At 36.7% G+C, this 17,965-nt stretch overlaps 2 protein-coding genes across 3 annotated transcripts; one reads left to right on the top strand and one right to left on the bottom strand.

The window, feature by feature from the left end:
* Positions 1-1,262: 1,262 nt before the first annotated feature.
* On the top strand, positions 1,263-14,507 carry gys1 (glycogen synthase 1 (muscle)). The gene is made up of 16 exons (XM_081387090.1): positions 1,263-1,380; positions 2,508-2,626; positions 3,669-3,850; positions 4,584-4,775; positions 5,260-5,445; positions 6,179-6,323; positions 6,464-6,581; positions 6,678-6,798; positions 7,909-8,015; positions 10,728-10,787; positions 10,869-11,061; positions 11,164-11,290; positions 11,767-11,862; positions 11,987-12,150; positions 12,365-12,445; positions 12,785-14,507. The coding sequence occupies exons 2-16, from the start codon at positions 2,509-2,511 to the stop codon at positions 12,995-12,997; spliced, it is 2,103 nt and encodes a 700-aa protein (XP_081243216.1). The 5' UTR covers positions 1,263-1,380; position 2,508; the 3' UTR covers positions 12,998-14,507.
* On the bottom strand, positions 14,222-17,341 carry aspdh (aspartate dehydrogenase domain containing). 2 transcript variants are annotated; one of them, XM_081387097.1, is made up of 8 exons: positions 17,101-17,341; positions 16,706-16,756; positions 16,182-16,326; positions 15,913-15,997; positions 15,622-15,771; positions 15,231-15,454; positions 14,887-15,026; positions 14,222-14,629 (listed from the first exon to the last, which is right to left on the bottom strand). In XM_081387097.1, the coding sequence occupies exons 2-8, from the start codon at positions 16,752-16,754 to the stop codon at positions 14,592-14,594; spliced, it is 831 nt and encodes a 276-aa protein (XP_081243223.1). In that variant the 5' UTR covers positions 16,755-16,756; positions 17,101-17,341; the 3' UTR covers positions 14,222-14,591. The 2 variants fall into 2 exon arrangements, with proteins under 2 accessions (XP_081243223.1, XP_081243224.1); XM_081387098.1 differs by having other exon boundaries at positions 14,227-14,629; positions 17,086-17,225.
* Between the last annotated feature and the right edge of the window lie 624 nt (positions 17,342-17,965).

Raw genomic sequence — 17,965 nt, 5'->3', positions numbered from 1 at the left:
TTTTTTTCTTTACATTCGAAGGATGCGGCTGCACGAATAATAAACAAACAATAATCCTTACATAATAACGAACACAAATATTTACCTTATTATATACTATGCAAGTCCTATTTTCCGGAGCCAAAGGGCTTAATTTGGCACGATTGTTTTAAGTACAATTTTGCCAAAGCATCAATATACGAATTAAGAGCAGTCACAACAAAAAATTAAATGAGGTATCAGTCATGTTAATAAAAATAATAACAACAAAAACATAAAATATAATAGTAATACAAATATTTATTTTATGAACAGTTATATTTGTGACAGGTCCTCTTCAAAAACAGGGCTGCCAGTGTTGTGTATTTGTGATCTAGTGTTGCATGCATTATCTGCAACATCCTTGCTGTTAAGAACTACACTGCCCTTTCAGTTTCAGCTTTTATTCAGCACTTTATTGGTATGATTGTGTTTACATACTGCCAAAGCATTATACACAAAACAAGTAATGACAAGTAAAGGAAATATACAATATTACAATAACATGTATACATGTATGTATATATATATATATATATATATATATATATATATATATATATATATATATATATATATATATATATATATATATATATATATCCGTATACATATTTATTACACATTTTTTTAATATTATTTTTTGTTATTTATGTACATGGGTCTTTGATTATATTGATCAAGGCAGTAGTTGGTTTCTGAGGATGTGCAGCTGAAAATGCGCATAAAAAAACATAAAAAGCCAACAGCTTAACTTCCTTATGAGTTGTCTAAGGAAATTGTTTAACCAATCAAAATGATCATTCGGGTAAACGCCTAGTTCTTCTCTGTGGAAATGTGTGTAGCGACCAGCGACTATGGCAAGCCATTTTAACATTTAAAAGCAAATTTTGACTATCCGGAATTAACATTGTAGATATCAACAATGTCTTTCTGACTAGTCGTAATTACATTTTGGATAGTTGGAATTGTCATTCAAGATATCTGTTACGTAATTGTGACTAGTCGAAACGACAGATAGAGATATCTGTAATTCAGTTTTGACTAGGCAAAACTGAATTACAGATATCTGCAACACACATCCAGTCTAGCTTTTAAATGTTAAAATGGCTTGCCATAGTCGCTGCTCTTCATTTACCCAGACATCAAGGAGGCGGAGACGGCGTCAGATAAGACACGCCCACATTTCTATGACGTGACTGGTTGCGTGCGAGCTGGCACGCTGACGGACAGCCAAATTGTCCAACAGACAAGGTGAATTTGCGCAGGAGACTCCGCCCACTGTCAAATCATCCTCCTGGTGATTGATTTCAGCAGATGCGAAGCTTGCGCCGCTGAGTGAGGAAAAGACGCTCCCGCAGGGTGAGTGCATAACAGCTTTTTGTGTGTTGTCAGTTTGAAATTAAATGTCCGTGCGTTTTAAAACCCAGAGAGGGAAATTATCTTCTATCTGCAAAGCTCGTGATTACTGTCACGCGCAGTGCTCTTCGTTTACCCGTGTCTAACCCACTTTTGCAGCCTGCTCTCGCCTGGCCAGTCTGTCCTTCCTCAAACGTGCAAGACGAAATGCCGCAACTTGCGACTTTTTTGATCGTGTTTATTCTATGCACTCTCACTTTTATGCACACGAAACACTTTATACGTTGTTTCAAATGGTGACAATGACGTTCTGCGTTTGACTGTTCCTGTGTGGTCAAAGCGCACGTACTCTGTCAGGGCGCGCGCGCACGCACTCAAACCATATGCATCCGAAAGAGACTCGGTGGTAAAATGCCAGTCATTAATGACACTTCACCAACACTTCAATATACTATATTGGGGTTTCATAATCCAAGTAGCCATTGCGTGAAGGTGTGTTTATGATGTATGGAGGACCTTTAAGTACCGTTATTTAATTAATGAATCCTGGCTGGGTTTATAGGGACTTCTCTCAATTACTTTCTGTCCTTCTCGTAAAACAGGCCTCATATTGCTTAATGTATGTTGTAATTAGAGGGTGTGTAAGTTGGTGTGATGGTGTGATTGACTGTCCCGGTATCACAGTGTTGTGATGTATGAAAGATCATGCCTAGACTTGAGATGAAGGCATAATGTCTCAGTGTATTTGTTAACCTCTCTCCTGATCTGAACATGCACTTGCTCATAGTTCTTGCTCATAAGAGGCTTTTTCAAATGTGTTTCCGTGTGCAAATCAGAGAGAGGAAGAGCCAATGAGCCATGCTGGAAGATGAGTCATTAATATAATGAAATGCTGTGGATATAAATTGTTGTAATTTGGTGGAAAGTGAGGAAGTGTGTGTGTGTGTGTGTGGTGCATGCTTGAAGGTCATATACTGATGTAGACAGCTCTTGTGTGTCACCTAAGGCTATTTGTGTCATTGTATGATGGATATAAGTGATGCATTAGTTTAAATGTCAGGAGTTCAATGCAGATGAGACTAAAAACATGGATAAATGGATTGATATTATCATTGTTTTCCATTTCCCAGCATGCCACTGTCGCGCAGTTTGTCGGTCACCTCCCTGTCTGGCCTGGAGGACTGGGACGAAGAGTTTGATCGGGAGGATGCAGTTCTGTTCGAGATTGCATGGGAGGTCTCTAATAAAGGTGTGCATGTTTCTTTTCTTGGATATGATGTTTCGTTGCTAATGTATCATCATAGACATTTCAAATCATATCCTCAAAAATCTACACTTCCTTTTTAATCAAAAATACAGTAAAACAGTAATATTGTGAAATATTGCAGCATCGTTACTCCAAACTTCTGTGTCACATGATCCTTTAGAAATCATTCTAATATGATGATTTGGTGCTCAAGAAACAAACTCTTCTGATTATTATTACCAATGTTGAAAACAGTTGTGCTGCTTTTTGTGGAAACTGATTTATTTTTCAGGTTTCTTTGAAAATATTTTTTTAATATTATAATATATGTCTTTACTGTCACTTTTGAACAATTTAATGCATCCTTCTGAATACAATTATACATTACTTTAAAAAACAGAAGTACCCCAAACTTCTGAACTGTAGTAAAGTTAGTTAAGATATTTGTATTGTTTTTACACTGACATGTCATGAATGGATTAACAAAAATAAAGAGTTTTAGGGTTGTAATATTTGATTGTAACCTAAAAGATACACTGAATAAAGGTTTTTAATCTCCAATAACCAGAGCTGGACTGGTAAACAAACCATACTGTACTTTACATAGCCTATTGCATTTTCCATAGAAAGTGTCAATATATTTGGTTAACACAAAGAGGATTTTGATGCCATACAATACAATGAATTAACCAATAACCAATTGTTTTGAAGAGAGTTATTAGGTAGTCTACAATAATCTACAGTTTTGAAAAGGAGAAACCAGATACTGTTGTTGTTGTCACACCACAAAAACCTATATGCCACATGACTCAAGCGCCAAGCGTTCACAGACACTGTATCCATCCACATACCATCATGTGACTCTAGTGTTGGTATTTTCTGCACTCTGTGAATATCATATACTATCGACAGCTAGATTAGATAAAGGTCAAGGAGACATTGCGATAGCCGCCGACAACGCCAAGTTTAAAGGGTTGGGTGGCCTTCTCTTTGCTGGACCTAAACATCTATTGAAGGTTATCTAACCACTCTCGTTTTGTGGCAGTTGGTGGCATTTACACGGTGATCCAGACCAAGGCGCGTCTGACCTGCGAGGAATGGGGTGAGAACTACTTTCTAGTTGGCCCGTATATGGAGTCGAATGTCAGGACGCAAGTGGAGCTGATCGAACCCTGTAATGCAGCACTCAGAAGAACCATTGATAAAATGAACAGCAGTGGGTGCAAGGTATACAAATGCACACACATCCTTGCTGGCTAGTTAACGTAATACATTATGAAAAAAAAAAAAGACAATTTCTAGCTCTGGGTTTGTTCACCTCCTGTTTATCCACACTAATATGTGCGCACACATCACACAGCCCGTTTTAATCTGCTCTTATCCTCAGTGAAACCCTAAACCTTCATTCTGGTGTGTGTGTGTGTGTGTGTGTGTGTGTGTGTGTGTGTGTGTGTGTGTGTGTGTGTGTGTGTGTGTGTGTGTGTGTGTGTGTGTGTGTGTGTGTGTGTGTGTGTGTGTGTGTGTGTGTGTGTGTGTGTGTGTGTGTGTGTGTGTGTGTGTGTGTGTGTGTGTGTGTGTGTGTGTGTGTGTGTGTGTGTGTGTGTGTGTGTGTGTTTTAAAGGTTAAAAGGCTATATCTGTGTCCTACAGCCAGACTAAGGTCTATTTCAGTTCTTTGAGAAAATTTCCCCCTGAGAGAGACTTGGTTACTTGGTTGTGAATTGGTTACTAGTATTATTGCTAGGTCACTTTATTCTCATCCAGGTTTCTCATAGAAAGTATTAACTAAAGATTGTGATCTTTGAATAAATTTGGCAAAACTGTATGAAGACAATATCAGCAAGTGCGGTAATCTTGGTTATCAAAATACTGTTTCCATGAATGTTTTAATGAATCATTTCAAATCTTTAGCAAAGTGACAAAGTTTTTGACTTTATTCCTTCCTCTGCCGCTTTCTCTAGGTATATTTTGGTCGATGGCTGATTGAAGGCTCTCCATATGTGATTCTGCTAGACGTGGGCTTCACGGCCTGGTCTCTGGACCGCTGGAAGAGTGAATTGTGGGAGAAATGTGGTATTGGTGTGCCCTGGTTCGACAGAGAGGCTAATGATGCTGTTCTCTTTGGCTTCCTCACTGCATGGCTGCTGGGAGAGGTGGGCAGTGTTGTTTTTGTGTATTTATTAATATTTTTAATTACTGGTAGCTTTTATTTTGTATTTTCAATTTAAGTTTTAGAAATTTTGCTTTTGTCATTAAGTTTCTATTTTTAATTCAGTTTTAGGAAATTGTTTAACTTTCATTTAAGTTTTTAATTTTAGCATTTAATAATTTATATTGTATTATTGTATTTTAATAGTTTTAGTTAACTAACTACACTGGTGTGTGTCATTCCTTTTTTATAATATCTATATGAATATTAATTTTGTTAGTGTAAAGTACTTTTCTTTTTTTTTTTTTTGGTCAGGAAATTCAACAAAATATTATTTAAGATATTAAATAACCTATTGTTTTTGGTAACCTAGTGAATTAAAAATATATTTGTAAAAGAAACATCCTCTTATCTTTTTATTTGGAACATGTACATAAAAAAAGATGTTTAATTCTCATTTATTATGATTATGGTTATGTGTGTTTCAGTATGCAGCTCAGTGTGACGACCCTCCTCACATCGTGGCACATTTTCACGAGTGGCTGGCAGGTTTGGGGCTTGTCTTATGCAGGCAGCGCCAGTTACCCATAGCAACAATCTTCACCACACACGCCACTCTGCTCGGCCGATACCTGTGTGCTGGGAGCGTCGACTTCTACAACAAACTCACAGAGGTTCGTTTGTGCAAGAGATTGTGTATTTGTGAATATGTGATACTTCCCCATTACTGTTAATAATTAATAATAATGTTCATAATTATTAATCTAACTCCAGATAGATTCGGTTTTCTTAAGAAAACATTCCCTGTTTCAAGCAAATAACAGTTTGACACCAAGAATATTTTCTGGAATCAAAAACAGCAACTGTAATTCAGCTGGTATCCCTAATTTAATAAAGGTGAAATGCATAGTTTCTGTGAGACTAGTGGCACCTAGGGGAATTACAAAAGTTAAGCATATTTTCAAACAACCTTGCAAACGTCCCTTTGTGTGCTGTGTCATGCCTCCCCAAACCCAAACAGCTGTTACGGCTGCTTGTAGGCATGTCTCAAAAGGTCAAATTAAAAGTAGCGTACTTTCAATAAAAGGTCAAACATATTAGGAATACTTTTAGCTGTGTTGCAATGTGTCATGAGTAAGCAATTGAGTAGATTAACACTTTGCCTAGAGCAAACGTGAGCATCTTTAATATACTTTTTAATATACCCATCCAATGTATCTGTATTTTGATGGTGCCTGGGAGGCTCAGTGTTGACACTTTGTGGAGGGATAAACCCATGAATAGCATACTAATACTAGTAGTCAGTAAACAAAAAACTGGGTTAAGAGAAAGTATTTTAACATAAAAAAATTCTTTACCTTTTAAGAAAGTGTTCTGAAGTGTGTCTCGTTATTTCTCCATGTGTAGTTTAATGTGGATAAAGAGGCAGGTGACAGGCAGATCTATCACCGGTACTGTCTGGAGCGTGCAGCAGCCCGCTGTACTCACGTTTTCACCACCGTCTCTCAGATCACCGCCATTGAGGCCGAGCACTTACTAAAGCGGAAACCAGGTGACTTTAGTTTTTTAGACTGTTACACATTTCTAATGGTGTAATGGCGCTGTCATGGAATTGTGTCCAGGAAGCTGCTGTTTTGTTAACCTATTTTTAACCATTTGCTTACGATATCAACTTTCACTTTACTCTGTCAGATATTGTGACTCCTAACGGTTTGAATGTGAAGAAGTTCTCAGCCATGCATGAGTTCCAGAACCTCCACGCTCAGAGTAAAGCGCGCATCCAGGAGTTTGTCAGAGGCCATTTCTATGGGTCAGGGTTCATAATGCACACAATCATATTCACATGTCCATATACGATAACACTCTGTCATACATATGTTTTCTTGTTGTTTTGTGTTCCCTGCAGGCATTTAGATTTTAACCTTGACAAGACTGTGTTTCTTTTTATTGCTGGACGCTATGAATTCTCAAATAAAGGAGCTGATATCTTTCTTGAAGCATTGGCCAGACTTAATTACCTTCTGAGGGCAAGTATTTGTGTTTTAGGGTGTACACTAGAGATGCGCGGATCAGCTCTAACGTCACCTGAATCCGCTGTTAAAAATAAATAATTCACCCGCCACCCACCCAAACCTATGATTTTTCTCTGATTCAGATATCATCACCTGACCAGCACCCGATCGTCACATTACAGTGAAGTAGGCTGCTTTTAAATTAACATTCATTTTAAAATAAAAGTTGTTCTTTGTCAAAATTACATTTCCTTTATAGCCTAAAAAGTGTCACTGTTTCTGTCACTGCACTGTGTGAATCAACTAACCATTCAGAAACGTCCTGTTGCATTCTACATGTTGTCACTTCTTCTCGAGTCTCCATCATTGTCCAATTCCAGTTTAAATATAAAAGGCAGAACAGTTTCTGACATTTTAGTGTGTGTCTGTGTGAGGTAATCTGAGCTGCTAACACACAAGCTCTTGAAGCTCTGCCCTCTGTGCTGGGAGCAGCAGCTCATTTGCATTTAAAGGGACGCACACGAAATTACGTGTTTTTACTGACCCTCAAAAAGGGACAATTTTAACATGCTGTAAAAAATTATCTGTGGGGTATTTTGAGATAAAACTTCACAAACACACTTTGGGGACATCAGTGACTTATTTTACAGATTGTAAAAAGGGGCATTATACCACTAAAACTGTCAAGTTAAGCGATATCTCATGTAAGGTTTTTTTTTTTCTTTCCTTTGTGTTTTATATAATGACCACTAAGAAGGTGCTCTAGGCATATTTTTTTCCTTGATTGGTTTTCCCTGAAGAAATGCACGTTGTTGTTGAAAACAAAAGTAAAAGAGTGGTGCGCGTTCATTGCGTTTTACCTGAAATGAGAGTTCTGTGTCTTTAATAAAATAAACACAATATAATGATTTATCTCATTCACCCACAATTAATTAGGAATGTTATTTTGTATTACTTGGCCCGCCCAACCTGCGGATATAAGCGCGATCCGCGTATCATTAGTGTACACTATGTGCATTTGATATGTCACAGTACAAACACATAAAATGTTATAAAAATGAAGAATCTTTGTTTGGAAAGTTTTAAATGTGACCTTGATTTTAAACATTATTCTTGTGGTTCTAGGTGAATCACAGTGAGGTGACTGTAATAGCATTCTTCATCATGCCTGCTCGTACCAACAACTTCAACGTGGAGACCCTGAAGGGCCAAGCCGTACGGAAACAGCTCTGGTAACCATGACCGTTGCACTGTGAGGATTACTATTGTGAATGACACTGTGTAGCTCAACCTACCTACTTCATATAAACTCCCAAGATCGCCTAGAATGCCGCCACATGTCCTGAAAGCAGTGCTAATTTAATATTATTTATACTGTATTTTGAATTCGCTTTTGTTTTTATATTTTCAATTTTCATTTTAGTTTTAGTAATTTTATGTGCTTTTGTTTTTTTTATAAGTTTATTTCTATTTATCTATAGTTTATTTTTATTTCAGTTTTATTTTAGCAGTTTTAATCCTTTAACTTAAACTTTTACACCAGTAAGTTGCTAATGCAACATTTAAATTTTCCTTGGTTTAAATTTTTCATCTAATATTTATTTTTAATTTTATTTCAGCTTAATTTCAATTTTTTTTTAAATAGTTTTAGTTAACAATCGCAATACTGGTCTAGAGCGTCCCAACACAGCTGCCATTCTGCAGTGAAGGATGTATGATGATGTAGAAAGAATTACTGTTTATTTTAAGAATAACTAAATGCAGTCATAATGTCACCTAATTGAAAGGAATAGTTAAAATTATAATTTTTATTAATTATTTTACATACATATAATTATTTACTCGTTATCATTTTGCTCAAAAACACATATACAGTTTTTTTTTTCTCTCTCGACGTTTAAGGGTGCTTTCACGCTTGGTTCGATTGCCTGGTCCTCTCCCCCTTCCCCTGCTTATATAAATAATTATATTATTTGTGTCTGAACCGTGATGCGTTCGCGACATCAAAGCAGCTGCTGTTTACTATGGAAGCTTGTTTCCACCACAAAATAAAAAAATAAAAAGATAATTGCGACTTTTTATCTCACAATTGCGAGTTTACATCCCGCAATTCTGACTTTATTTCTCAGAATTGCGAGATATAAAGTCAGAATTGCGTGAAATACAGTCAGAATTCTGAGATATAAAGTCAGAATTCTGAGATATAAAGTCAGAATTGCGAGATATAAAGTCGCAATTGCGTGTTATAAAGTCAGAATTCTGAGATATAAAGTCAGAATTCTGAGATATAAAGTCAGAATTCCGTGTTATAAAGTCAGAATTCTGAGATATAAAGTCAGAATTCTGAGATATAAAGTCAGAATTCTGAGATATAAAGTCAGAATTCTGAGATATAAAGTCAGAATTCCGTGTTATAAAGTCAGAATTCTGAGATATAAAGTCAGAATTCTGAGATATAAAGTCAGAATTCTGAGATATAAAGTCAGAATTGCGAGATATAAAGTCGCAATTGCGTGTTATAAAGTCAGAATTCTGAGATATAAAGTCAGAATTCTGAGATATAAAGTCAGAATTCCGTGTTATAAAGTCAGAATTCTGAGATATAAAGTCAGAATTCTGAGATATAAAGTCAGAATTCTGAGATATAAAGTCAGAATTCTGAGATATAAAGTCAGAATTCCGTGTTATAAAGTCAGAATTCTGAGATATAAAGTCAGAATTCTGAGATATAAAGTCAGAATTCCGTGTTATAAAGTCAGAATTCTGAGATATAAAGTCAGAATTGCGTGTTATAAAGTCAGAATTCTGACTTTTTTTCTCGCAATTGCAACTTTATATCACGCAATTCTGACTTTATATCTCAGAATTCTGACTTTATATCTCAGAATTCTGACTTTATATCCCGCAATTGCGAGATATAAAGTCAGAATTGCATGATATAAAGTCGCAAATGCGTGTTATAAAGTCAGAATTGTGAGATATAAACTATTCTAAGGTAAAAAAAAAAAAAAAAAGTCGTCTTTTTTTTCCCCCTTAGAATTGGACTTTATATCTCACAATTCTGAGAAAAGATGTCAGAATTGCGAGATATAAACTCGCAATTATGTGTTATAAAGTCAGAATTGCGTGATACAAAGTCAGAATTCTGAGATATAAAGTCAGAATTGCGTGAAATAAAGTCAGAATTCTGAGATATAAAGTCAGAATTGCGTGATATAAAGTCGCAATTGCGAGAAAAAAAGTCAGAAAAGTCAGAAAAAGTCATGACTTTATATCTCAGAATTCTGACTTTATTTCACGCAATTCTGACTTTATATCTCGCAATTCTGAGAAATAAAGTCAGAATTGCGAGATGTAAACTCGCAATTGTGAGATAAAAAGTCGCAATTATCTTTTATTTTTTTTTATTTTGTGGCGGAAACAAGCTTCCATAGTTTACCCCTATTGCTTGATAACGACGACACAGGAGATAGCGGCAAAATGCATAGCGTTGCTCACCTCACTTTTATATTTGTTTTTTTGTACCTTTGGTTACATTTTCAAAGCATCAGCACATAACACTTGCCGCAAATGTTCTAAAGAAGGCGGGAGTCCTTTACTGCAGAAGGCGAACAGAAATTAAATGTACATTTTCTCTGCTTGCAGTGCATCAGCTTGTCAGGAAGGTGAGTGAAACCCACACAAACACAGATTTATCGGGTCATTTGTCATCAACAGCGGTTCACTTCCGCAATTTAGTACAATTGTGTACCACCGACCAACCTTTTTAATGCGGATTCAGGTACAGTTTGCGGAAAACAGTGTTCGCATCATCCAAACGAACTGAACTCTGACGTCAATCGAACACGGGTGCGCACCAAAAGTGCTAGTGTGAAAGCACCCTTAATTTCAGGGACTCGATTCTTGGATTTTGTTGTGATATTGCATCTTTGTTGTATTGTTAGGGACACTGCACAGACTGTGAAGGAGCGCTTTGGGAAGAAACTCTACGAATCACTTTTAATGTGAGTTGCCTCTTCGACTGCATCAAAAAAGTGTGTGAATTTCTTCTTCGGAGTGACATTGCTCTCTTTTTTTGTCCTCAGAGGGCAGTTGCCTGATGTGTCTAAGATGTTAGATAAAGAGGACTTCACCTTAATGAAGCGTGCCATCTTCGCCACCCAACGACAGTGTCTGCCCCCCGTCTGCACTCACAACATGCTGGAGGACAGCAGTGACCCCATCCTCAACTGCATCCGCCGCATTGGCCTCTTCAACACCTCTCAGGACCGAGTCAAGGTACACAGACACACTGTATATAATTGAAGGCTCACTAATTGATTTGTTTTTCTGTGGGAAAAATACTGAATACACTTTTAAAGACTCCTATTCTTCTGCTAGGTGATTTTCCATCCAGAGTTTCTCTCCTCAACTTCTCCTCTCCTGCCGATGGACTACGAGGAGTTTGTGAGAGGCTGCCACCTTGGAGTATTTCCATCTTACTATGAGCCCTGGGGATACACACCAGGTATAACTACACACACATATGTACACTAATGGTCAAAGGTTTGGGGTCAACATTTTATTTTTTGAAAGAAATGAATACTTTAATATGATCTTAAGTGATACTGAAGACATTTTTAGAATTTTACAAAATACTTTTTTTCAAATAAATGCTGTTCTTTTGATAATTCTATTCATCAAAGAATCCTGAAAAAGTGTTACTTTACAAAAGAAAAATGGTAAAGAAATGTTTCTTGAACAGCCGATCAGCATATTAGGATGAATTTTAAAAATCAACATTTTAAATAAAATAATATTTCACTGTATTATTGTTTTTACTCTATTTTTGATCAAATAAATGCAGCCTTGGTAAGGAAAAGAGACTTCTTTCAAAAGCATGAAAAAAATCTCACTGACCCCAATCATTTTAACGGTAGTGTATGAACTAATTAAATGTGTATTAATAACTGCCACTCAACACTGAACACATCTCTGTCCCAGCTGAGTGTACAGTGATGGGTATCCCATCGATCTCCACTAACCTGTCTGGGTTTGGCTGTTTCATGGAAGAGCACATTGCTGACCCATCAGCTTACGGTGAGAGATGTACATTTATGGTGGAAAAGATAAACAGCAGCTTCAAGATTAAAATTTTTTTTTTTTTTAAGTCTCATTTTTGTTTGAATCAGTTTTATTTGGTTCTTAATTCCCTCTCTCTCAGGTATCTATATTCTGGATCGGCGGTATCGTGGGGTGGATGAGTCCTGTAATCAGCTGACGTCTTTCCTGTTTCAGTTCTGTCAGCAGAGCCGCAGGCAGAGGATCATTCAAAGGAACCGAACCGAGCGCCTCAGTGACCTGCTAGACTGGAGATATCTGGGCAGGGTAAGACACCACACACACACACACACACACACACACACACACACACACACACACACACACACACACACGTGCACTCAGTGAATTGCTTTTCCCAAGTTCATACCACCCAGGACTGTCGGCCACAAGATGTGTCCAAATAACTGTATATGCATCTAAACAATAAAGCTAACAGGTTATTGTTCTTGAACTAATATAATATGTTTTTACTTCTTAGTATTACATTTCTGCCCGTCATATGGCTTTAGCGAAAGCTTTCCCGGACACATACATGTATGAGCCTCAAGAACCCACTTCAGTAAGTTAAAAAAATGATTTAAGTTTATAAGTCTTAAATTGAATTATCTAGACTAGTGGTTCTCAACCTGAACTCTCAACCCGGACGTCTCAACCTCAGCAGATGTCCAAGGGGGACTTTGGCAGAAATTGAGTGTAAAAAATATTTTTTATAATGCTTTTCAAGCTAGTTACAAACAACTAGACAAGTCATGGGCCTTTTGAATACTGTTGTGGACAATGAGGGCCTTGGAGTCAAAAAGGTTGAAAACCACTGACTGCTCTAGACAGATCTGGTTAATGTCTATGAGCTAAGACGTAAATATTTGTTGACATTTATTCTTTTATTCACGTAATCCAGGCCACAGGCTTCCGTTACCCGCGACCTGCCTCTGTGCCCCCTTCTCCTGCCCACTCGCTTCACTCGTCTCCTCATCACAGTGAGGGTGAGGATGAGGAGGAACCGTATGACGAAGATCTAGAAGCAGAGAAAGACCGGGTCAACATCCGCCAACCGCTTAACGTACCGAACCGAAACAAGAATCATACAGTCGGTCTCCCTGAGAAAAACTAAAACACAGCCCTACATGCATACATACACAAACTGTAGCTTATACTGTGAGGCACTTATATATATTTATACACACACACACACACACACTTTAAACACAATAACACTCCCCTAAAAGTGAACGTAATGCCTGCAAACAGTGTTTTTGCATGTTGGTTTTCTGAAGATAAATAAATATGATATTTAAGTATATGGTGAGCCATAGTTTGTGAAGATTTCACTGGTGTCTTTTATACAAGGCCTATTACAAAAACAACTGAGAGCAAAGATTTAGTAGTAGCTAGAGTTATTCAGATGACAATTCCTATAGATTCATACCAAACTGACCTCCAGCTGTGTGGCTGTGATGCCGGTCTTAAAGGGATAGTTCACCCAAAAAAACTACGCAAGTCGGTTAGTCTTCCACCGTAAATCGATGCGTACGGCTGTCTGCCGGAAGCTAGTTATTTTAGCTGATAAAGTTTTAAATATGGATATTTTTCTTACGCGAACACATTGCTTCACCTCAGCAATTTGGAGCACTTTTATGATGGATAGATGGACTTTTATGGACTTCAAAACATAAACGGCCATTCACTGCCATTATAAAGCTGGGAAGAGCCAGTACATTTTTTTTTTGTATAACTCCGATTGTGTTCGTCTGAAAGAAGAATGTCATATACACCAAGATGACTCGAGGGTGAGTAAATCATGGGGTAATTTTAATTTTTGTGTGAACTAACCCTTTAAGCGGACATTCATTTGAATGAATGGCCACTGTGAAAAGTTAAGAAAATAAGAAGTCTTCCCATGATAAACTAATTGAGATGAAGAACATATTTGTTACAAGCATTTATTTTAAAGAGACCTTTATAAGTAATGAGAGCCTCATCAATTCTTTAAAGGAAAGGTTAAAAAAATGCATTATGTGGACCACAAATGAAGAATGTTAACGCTGCTCTTTTATATAGAAAATGAACGAGTTAAGGTTCAATGTATAAAAATAAAAATAGTCCATATGGCTCACTGTCTTCTAAAGTCATACAAGATCTTTGTATTAAAAACAGACCCAAATTGAATCTGTTATTTACTGGCAATCATGCTTTGACAGTCATTATTACTATTCACTTTCATTGTGATAATTTCAAAGAGCTGCTAAACTTCTCCATTTGTGTTTCTTGAAAGTAAGAAATTCATACATGTTTCAAAAGACTTGAGTTTGAGTAAATTATGACAATGTACCGTTATCCGAAAACATTCTTGCAATTCTTTATTCACGGCCAGATTTCCCTTTGCAGTATTATGTACTCTCAAAAACATAGCGAGTATCCAGCTATTATCATTATTATTATTAAAGAACATATTGAAGAATCACAAGCAAGTAATCTAACCTGTAGAAAAAGCTAACCTGCCAAATGTATGCACTGGAAGATCATTGATACTGTAATACAAATACACACGAGCACTGTTTAAATTTGTCATGTCTGTCACGGCTGTACAACTGAGATTAAAGTCTACAACATTATTGACATGACGACAGTTTTTTATTTATTATTTCATCATGTGCAACTGTTATTCTTCGGTAAACTTGTACACTTTCTGCAGTAATCCACTGTTGTCAACACAGATATACCCTCCCTCCATGACCCTTGCAGACTGGGAAAAAAGACAACATAATAAGATATGAGATAAGAGATATTATGTAATCGCATATATTAATGTATATTTTCATTCGTTTTCAAACTTAAGCTGGACAGAAAGAAAAGATGGTTACAAAAGAATGCAAAAGTTTATGATGGAATTGTTTTTTATGGCTATATTATCTGTGTAAACCAGATTTGGCTCAGGATGTTCAGCACATACTGTGGTTTTTGGCTATATACACTCCATCTGTCTTTCTTATGCAAACATACCCAGTAAGCTGCTCCAGAAGGAATTGTATGTGGCATTTCCTGTTACAGCTCCCAGTTTGGCGGGGTTCTGTCTTACCGTTTTCACTGAGAACCCATCTGGACCTGTTACCTCAACCTCCACAATATGATAGTCTGCTAATCTGGAGAGAAGGGCAAGAAGAGAAGCTCATACTCAAGGTTAGGGATTTGAACAAAACCCAAACCTGAAGTATAGTGTTTTTTTTTTTTTTTACTTTTGCCAGTGGACAAACTTCTTAGCAACATGCTGAAAAGTCTAGGTATGGAGGCAGTTTTATTGTGTTTTATGAGGAATGAAACATTTTGAGGACCAGTTGGCAACTCACGCGGTGTCTGAAACAATTTCTCCAGTAACCCCACGGAAGCCCAACTTTGATGCGGCTATGGCCGCAGCTGCCATCGTGTTCACATTGTTGGGGGCTATGGGGCAGATCTCTGCTACTGAGCCATGGTACAAGACCCGCCTCCCCTCTCCCTCCGTCCAATCAGAGAGCAGCCCACCAGTCAGTCGAAAGCAAGAGGGATGTTTAGACATTCGGATGGAAAGAGCCTACGAGAGAGACATTTGAAAACTACTTAATATATTTTTTTATGTGAGAGGGACAATAAAACTTAAGTAGCTGTTAACTTTGCTGACCACCTGTTAAATATAACTATTTTTTATGAGCAATCATATTCAAATTTGTACAGTAAATAATTATAATAAAATGGTCTCACCCGCAATGTTCCGTTGTCGTTCATTTTTTGAATATCTTGGCCACCCCATAATGCACCACTGGGCACATAAAGTGTTTTCCCATGTTGTTTTGCAGCAGTGCGGAGCTCGTGCTCAAGCTGGGTGTCGGAGAGGGCCGAAGGGCTGCCCACCTGAGGGAGGGAAAAACTTGATCAGGGATGGTTCTATAACAGTTACATAACCAACACAGCTTGTAATCATTATGAAATAAATGTAAATAATATGGAAAGCAAGATTTCAGGCGATAATATAGAGGTAAACAGTAAAGTTACCAGGAAATGAGCGTGTGACAGAAATCTGACCCCAAACTCTTTAACTATCTGTGGATGACACACCTCCACTATTACATCAGTTACTCTGAAACAAACCAAACACACACAAAAACACTTATAAGTGCTATGTTTTGCCCTCCCGTTTACATTTAAACAAATAAGGTGAATTCAGGTCGATTGGGACACTTTTTGCCATTGATATGACTGGGGCATAGAAATGTGCCCCTATGCAACATGCACGTGCATACAAACATATTTGCAATGTTTACCTGCGTGTGAAATCTGAGAGGTCATGTAGAATGAGCTCTTTGGGCAATGAATCTTTAAGTTTGTCTGGATTTCGGTTCCAAACGAATGCTAATTGCAGCCCCACTTTAGGCCCTTCCCTTTGGATCTTCTCAACAAGAAACTGTCCTGAATGTAGAGAGAAAGATGAAATACAAGCTTTATGGTTTGACAGAACATCAATTGACGCTGAACACGAGTAATCGCAGCTCTTCCACACTTCTCGACCAATACATTTTCATGATATTTTAGTGGTTTGTGGTATGGACAGATTCACAAATGAATCAAAAGTCCGATATACTTTTCAATGACAAAATATATGGTTATATGCTGATTAACTGAGAAAATGGCCTTAAGATGTTATATTTAAAAATATAAAAGGAAGTATAGACTATAAAAATGGTTATTTTGTCAGGTAATATGCAATATTTTAAGTGCAAATGAAATAAATCAATGTGTAATACAATGTAGGGAAAGTTGAAACAGAAGTTTTCACTGGAGAGCTCACCTAAATGTCCATATCCCACAATTCCAACCTTTAAGGGTCTATCAGCCATATCTACAAAGTGAGAAAAGAGATTCAGAAGAACCATAATAGCATTTCTATATGTTTAATCTCCAGGGTTTGTCTGCTAAACGTAGTTTAAGGGAGCTAATTATTACCCACAACTGTATAACAACAGTGTAGTCTATTTAGTAACTTCTGAAACATGGAAACAGAATGTAGGCCAAGAAGATTTGCTTATATTGCATGTATATTCCCCACACATGCTCTTGATTAAAACTTTGGCCCCTCCCCTTTTCATTTTCTCCAATGTCACCGTCCAACTATATTCTCCTTTATCTCTAACACTCTGATCTCAATCGCTCCTCTCAACCTTCACTTACCTGCTTAATCCTTACCTTTTCTCTATTTTCACTCTCTCTTTCTTCTTGATGTTCGTCGATCTCTTGTTTCGCTGTTTAAACTTGAGAGATTGTTGGATAGAGCTGGTTAAAGTTCATGTTAATGATTAGACTTAGTGTGTGAATCCATTGGCGTTTGGATATTTTAAAGGAGCACTGTAATATTATTTATGGTAGAAACGGGGATCCTGAACCCAAACCGAAGAAACTTCATTAAGTTGCCATGCCATCTGTCTATAGGATACCTACAGGTCTTAAAACACCTTATTAACAAGTGTAAGACAAAAATATTCTTTAGACTCCCAAAATATAAAACATTTAATGTATTTAGAATATATATATATATATATATATATATATATATATATATATATATATATATATATATGTATATATATATATATATATATATATATATATATATATATATATATATATATATATATATATATATATATATATATATGTATATGTACAGTACAGTAACGTAGAACCAAACAAAACAAACAGTGAAACAAGGATATTAAGTATCAAAACGCCAGAGAGTAGGTATGTTTTCAATTTTGATTTAAAAATGTTAATGGAAGGTGCAAGGCAGAGGCAATTGATTCCATAGACGGGGTATATATATATATAATTTTCCCTTTTTCTTTTTTGCATCATAACTCTGCGGCTCCGTGGCGCCCTCATATGGGTGACCATGTGGAAAAATTGAAATATCTCTAGCAGTTTTGATTATGCAGTTAAAACCATACCACTACCATCAGAGAAGCTAATAATCAATAATAACGAAAAAGAATTAGAATTACAATGATTATTTAAAATAATTACAATACTTTGGATAATTGTCTATACCAACCTA

Source organism: Scardinius erythrophthalmus (assembly GCF_964197995.2).
Source record: "Scardinius erythrophthalmus genome assembly, chromosome: 1".
NCBI lineage: Eukaryota > Metazoa > Chordata > Actinopteri > Cypriniformes > Leuciscidae > Scardinius > Scardinius erythrophthalmus.
Note: the sequence above shows the minus strand (reverse complement) of the source record. Positions and strands in the feature narration are given on the sequence as shown.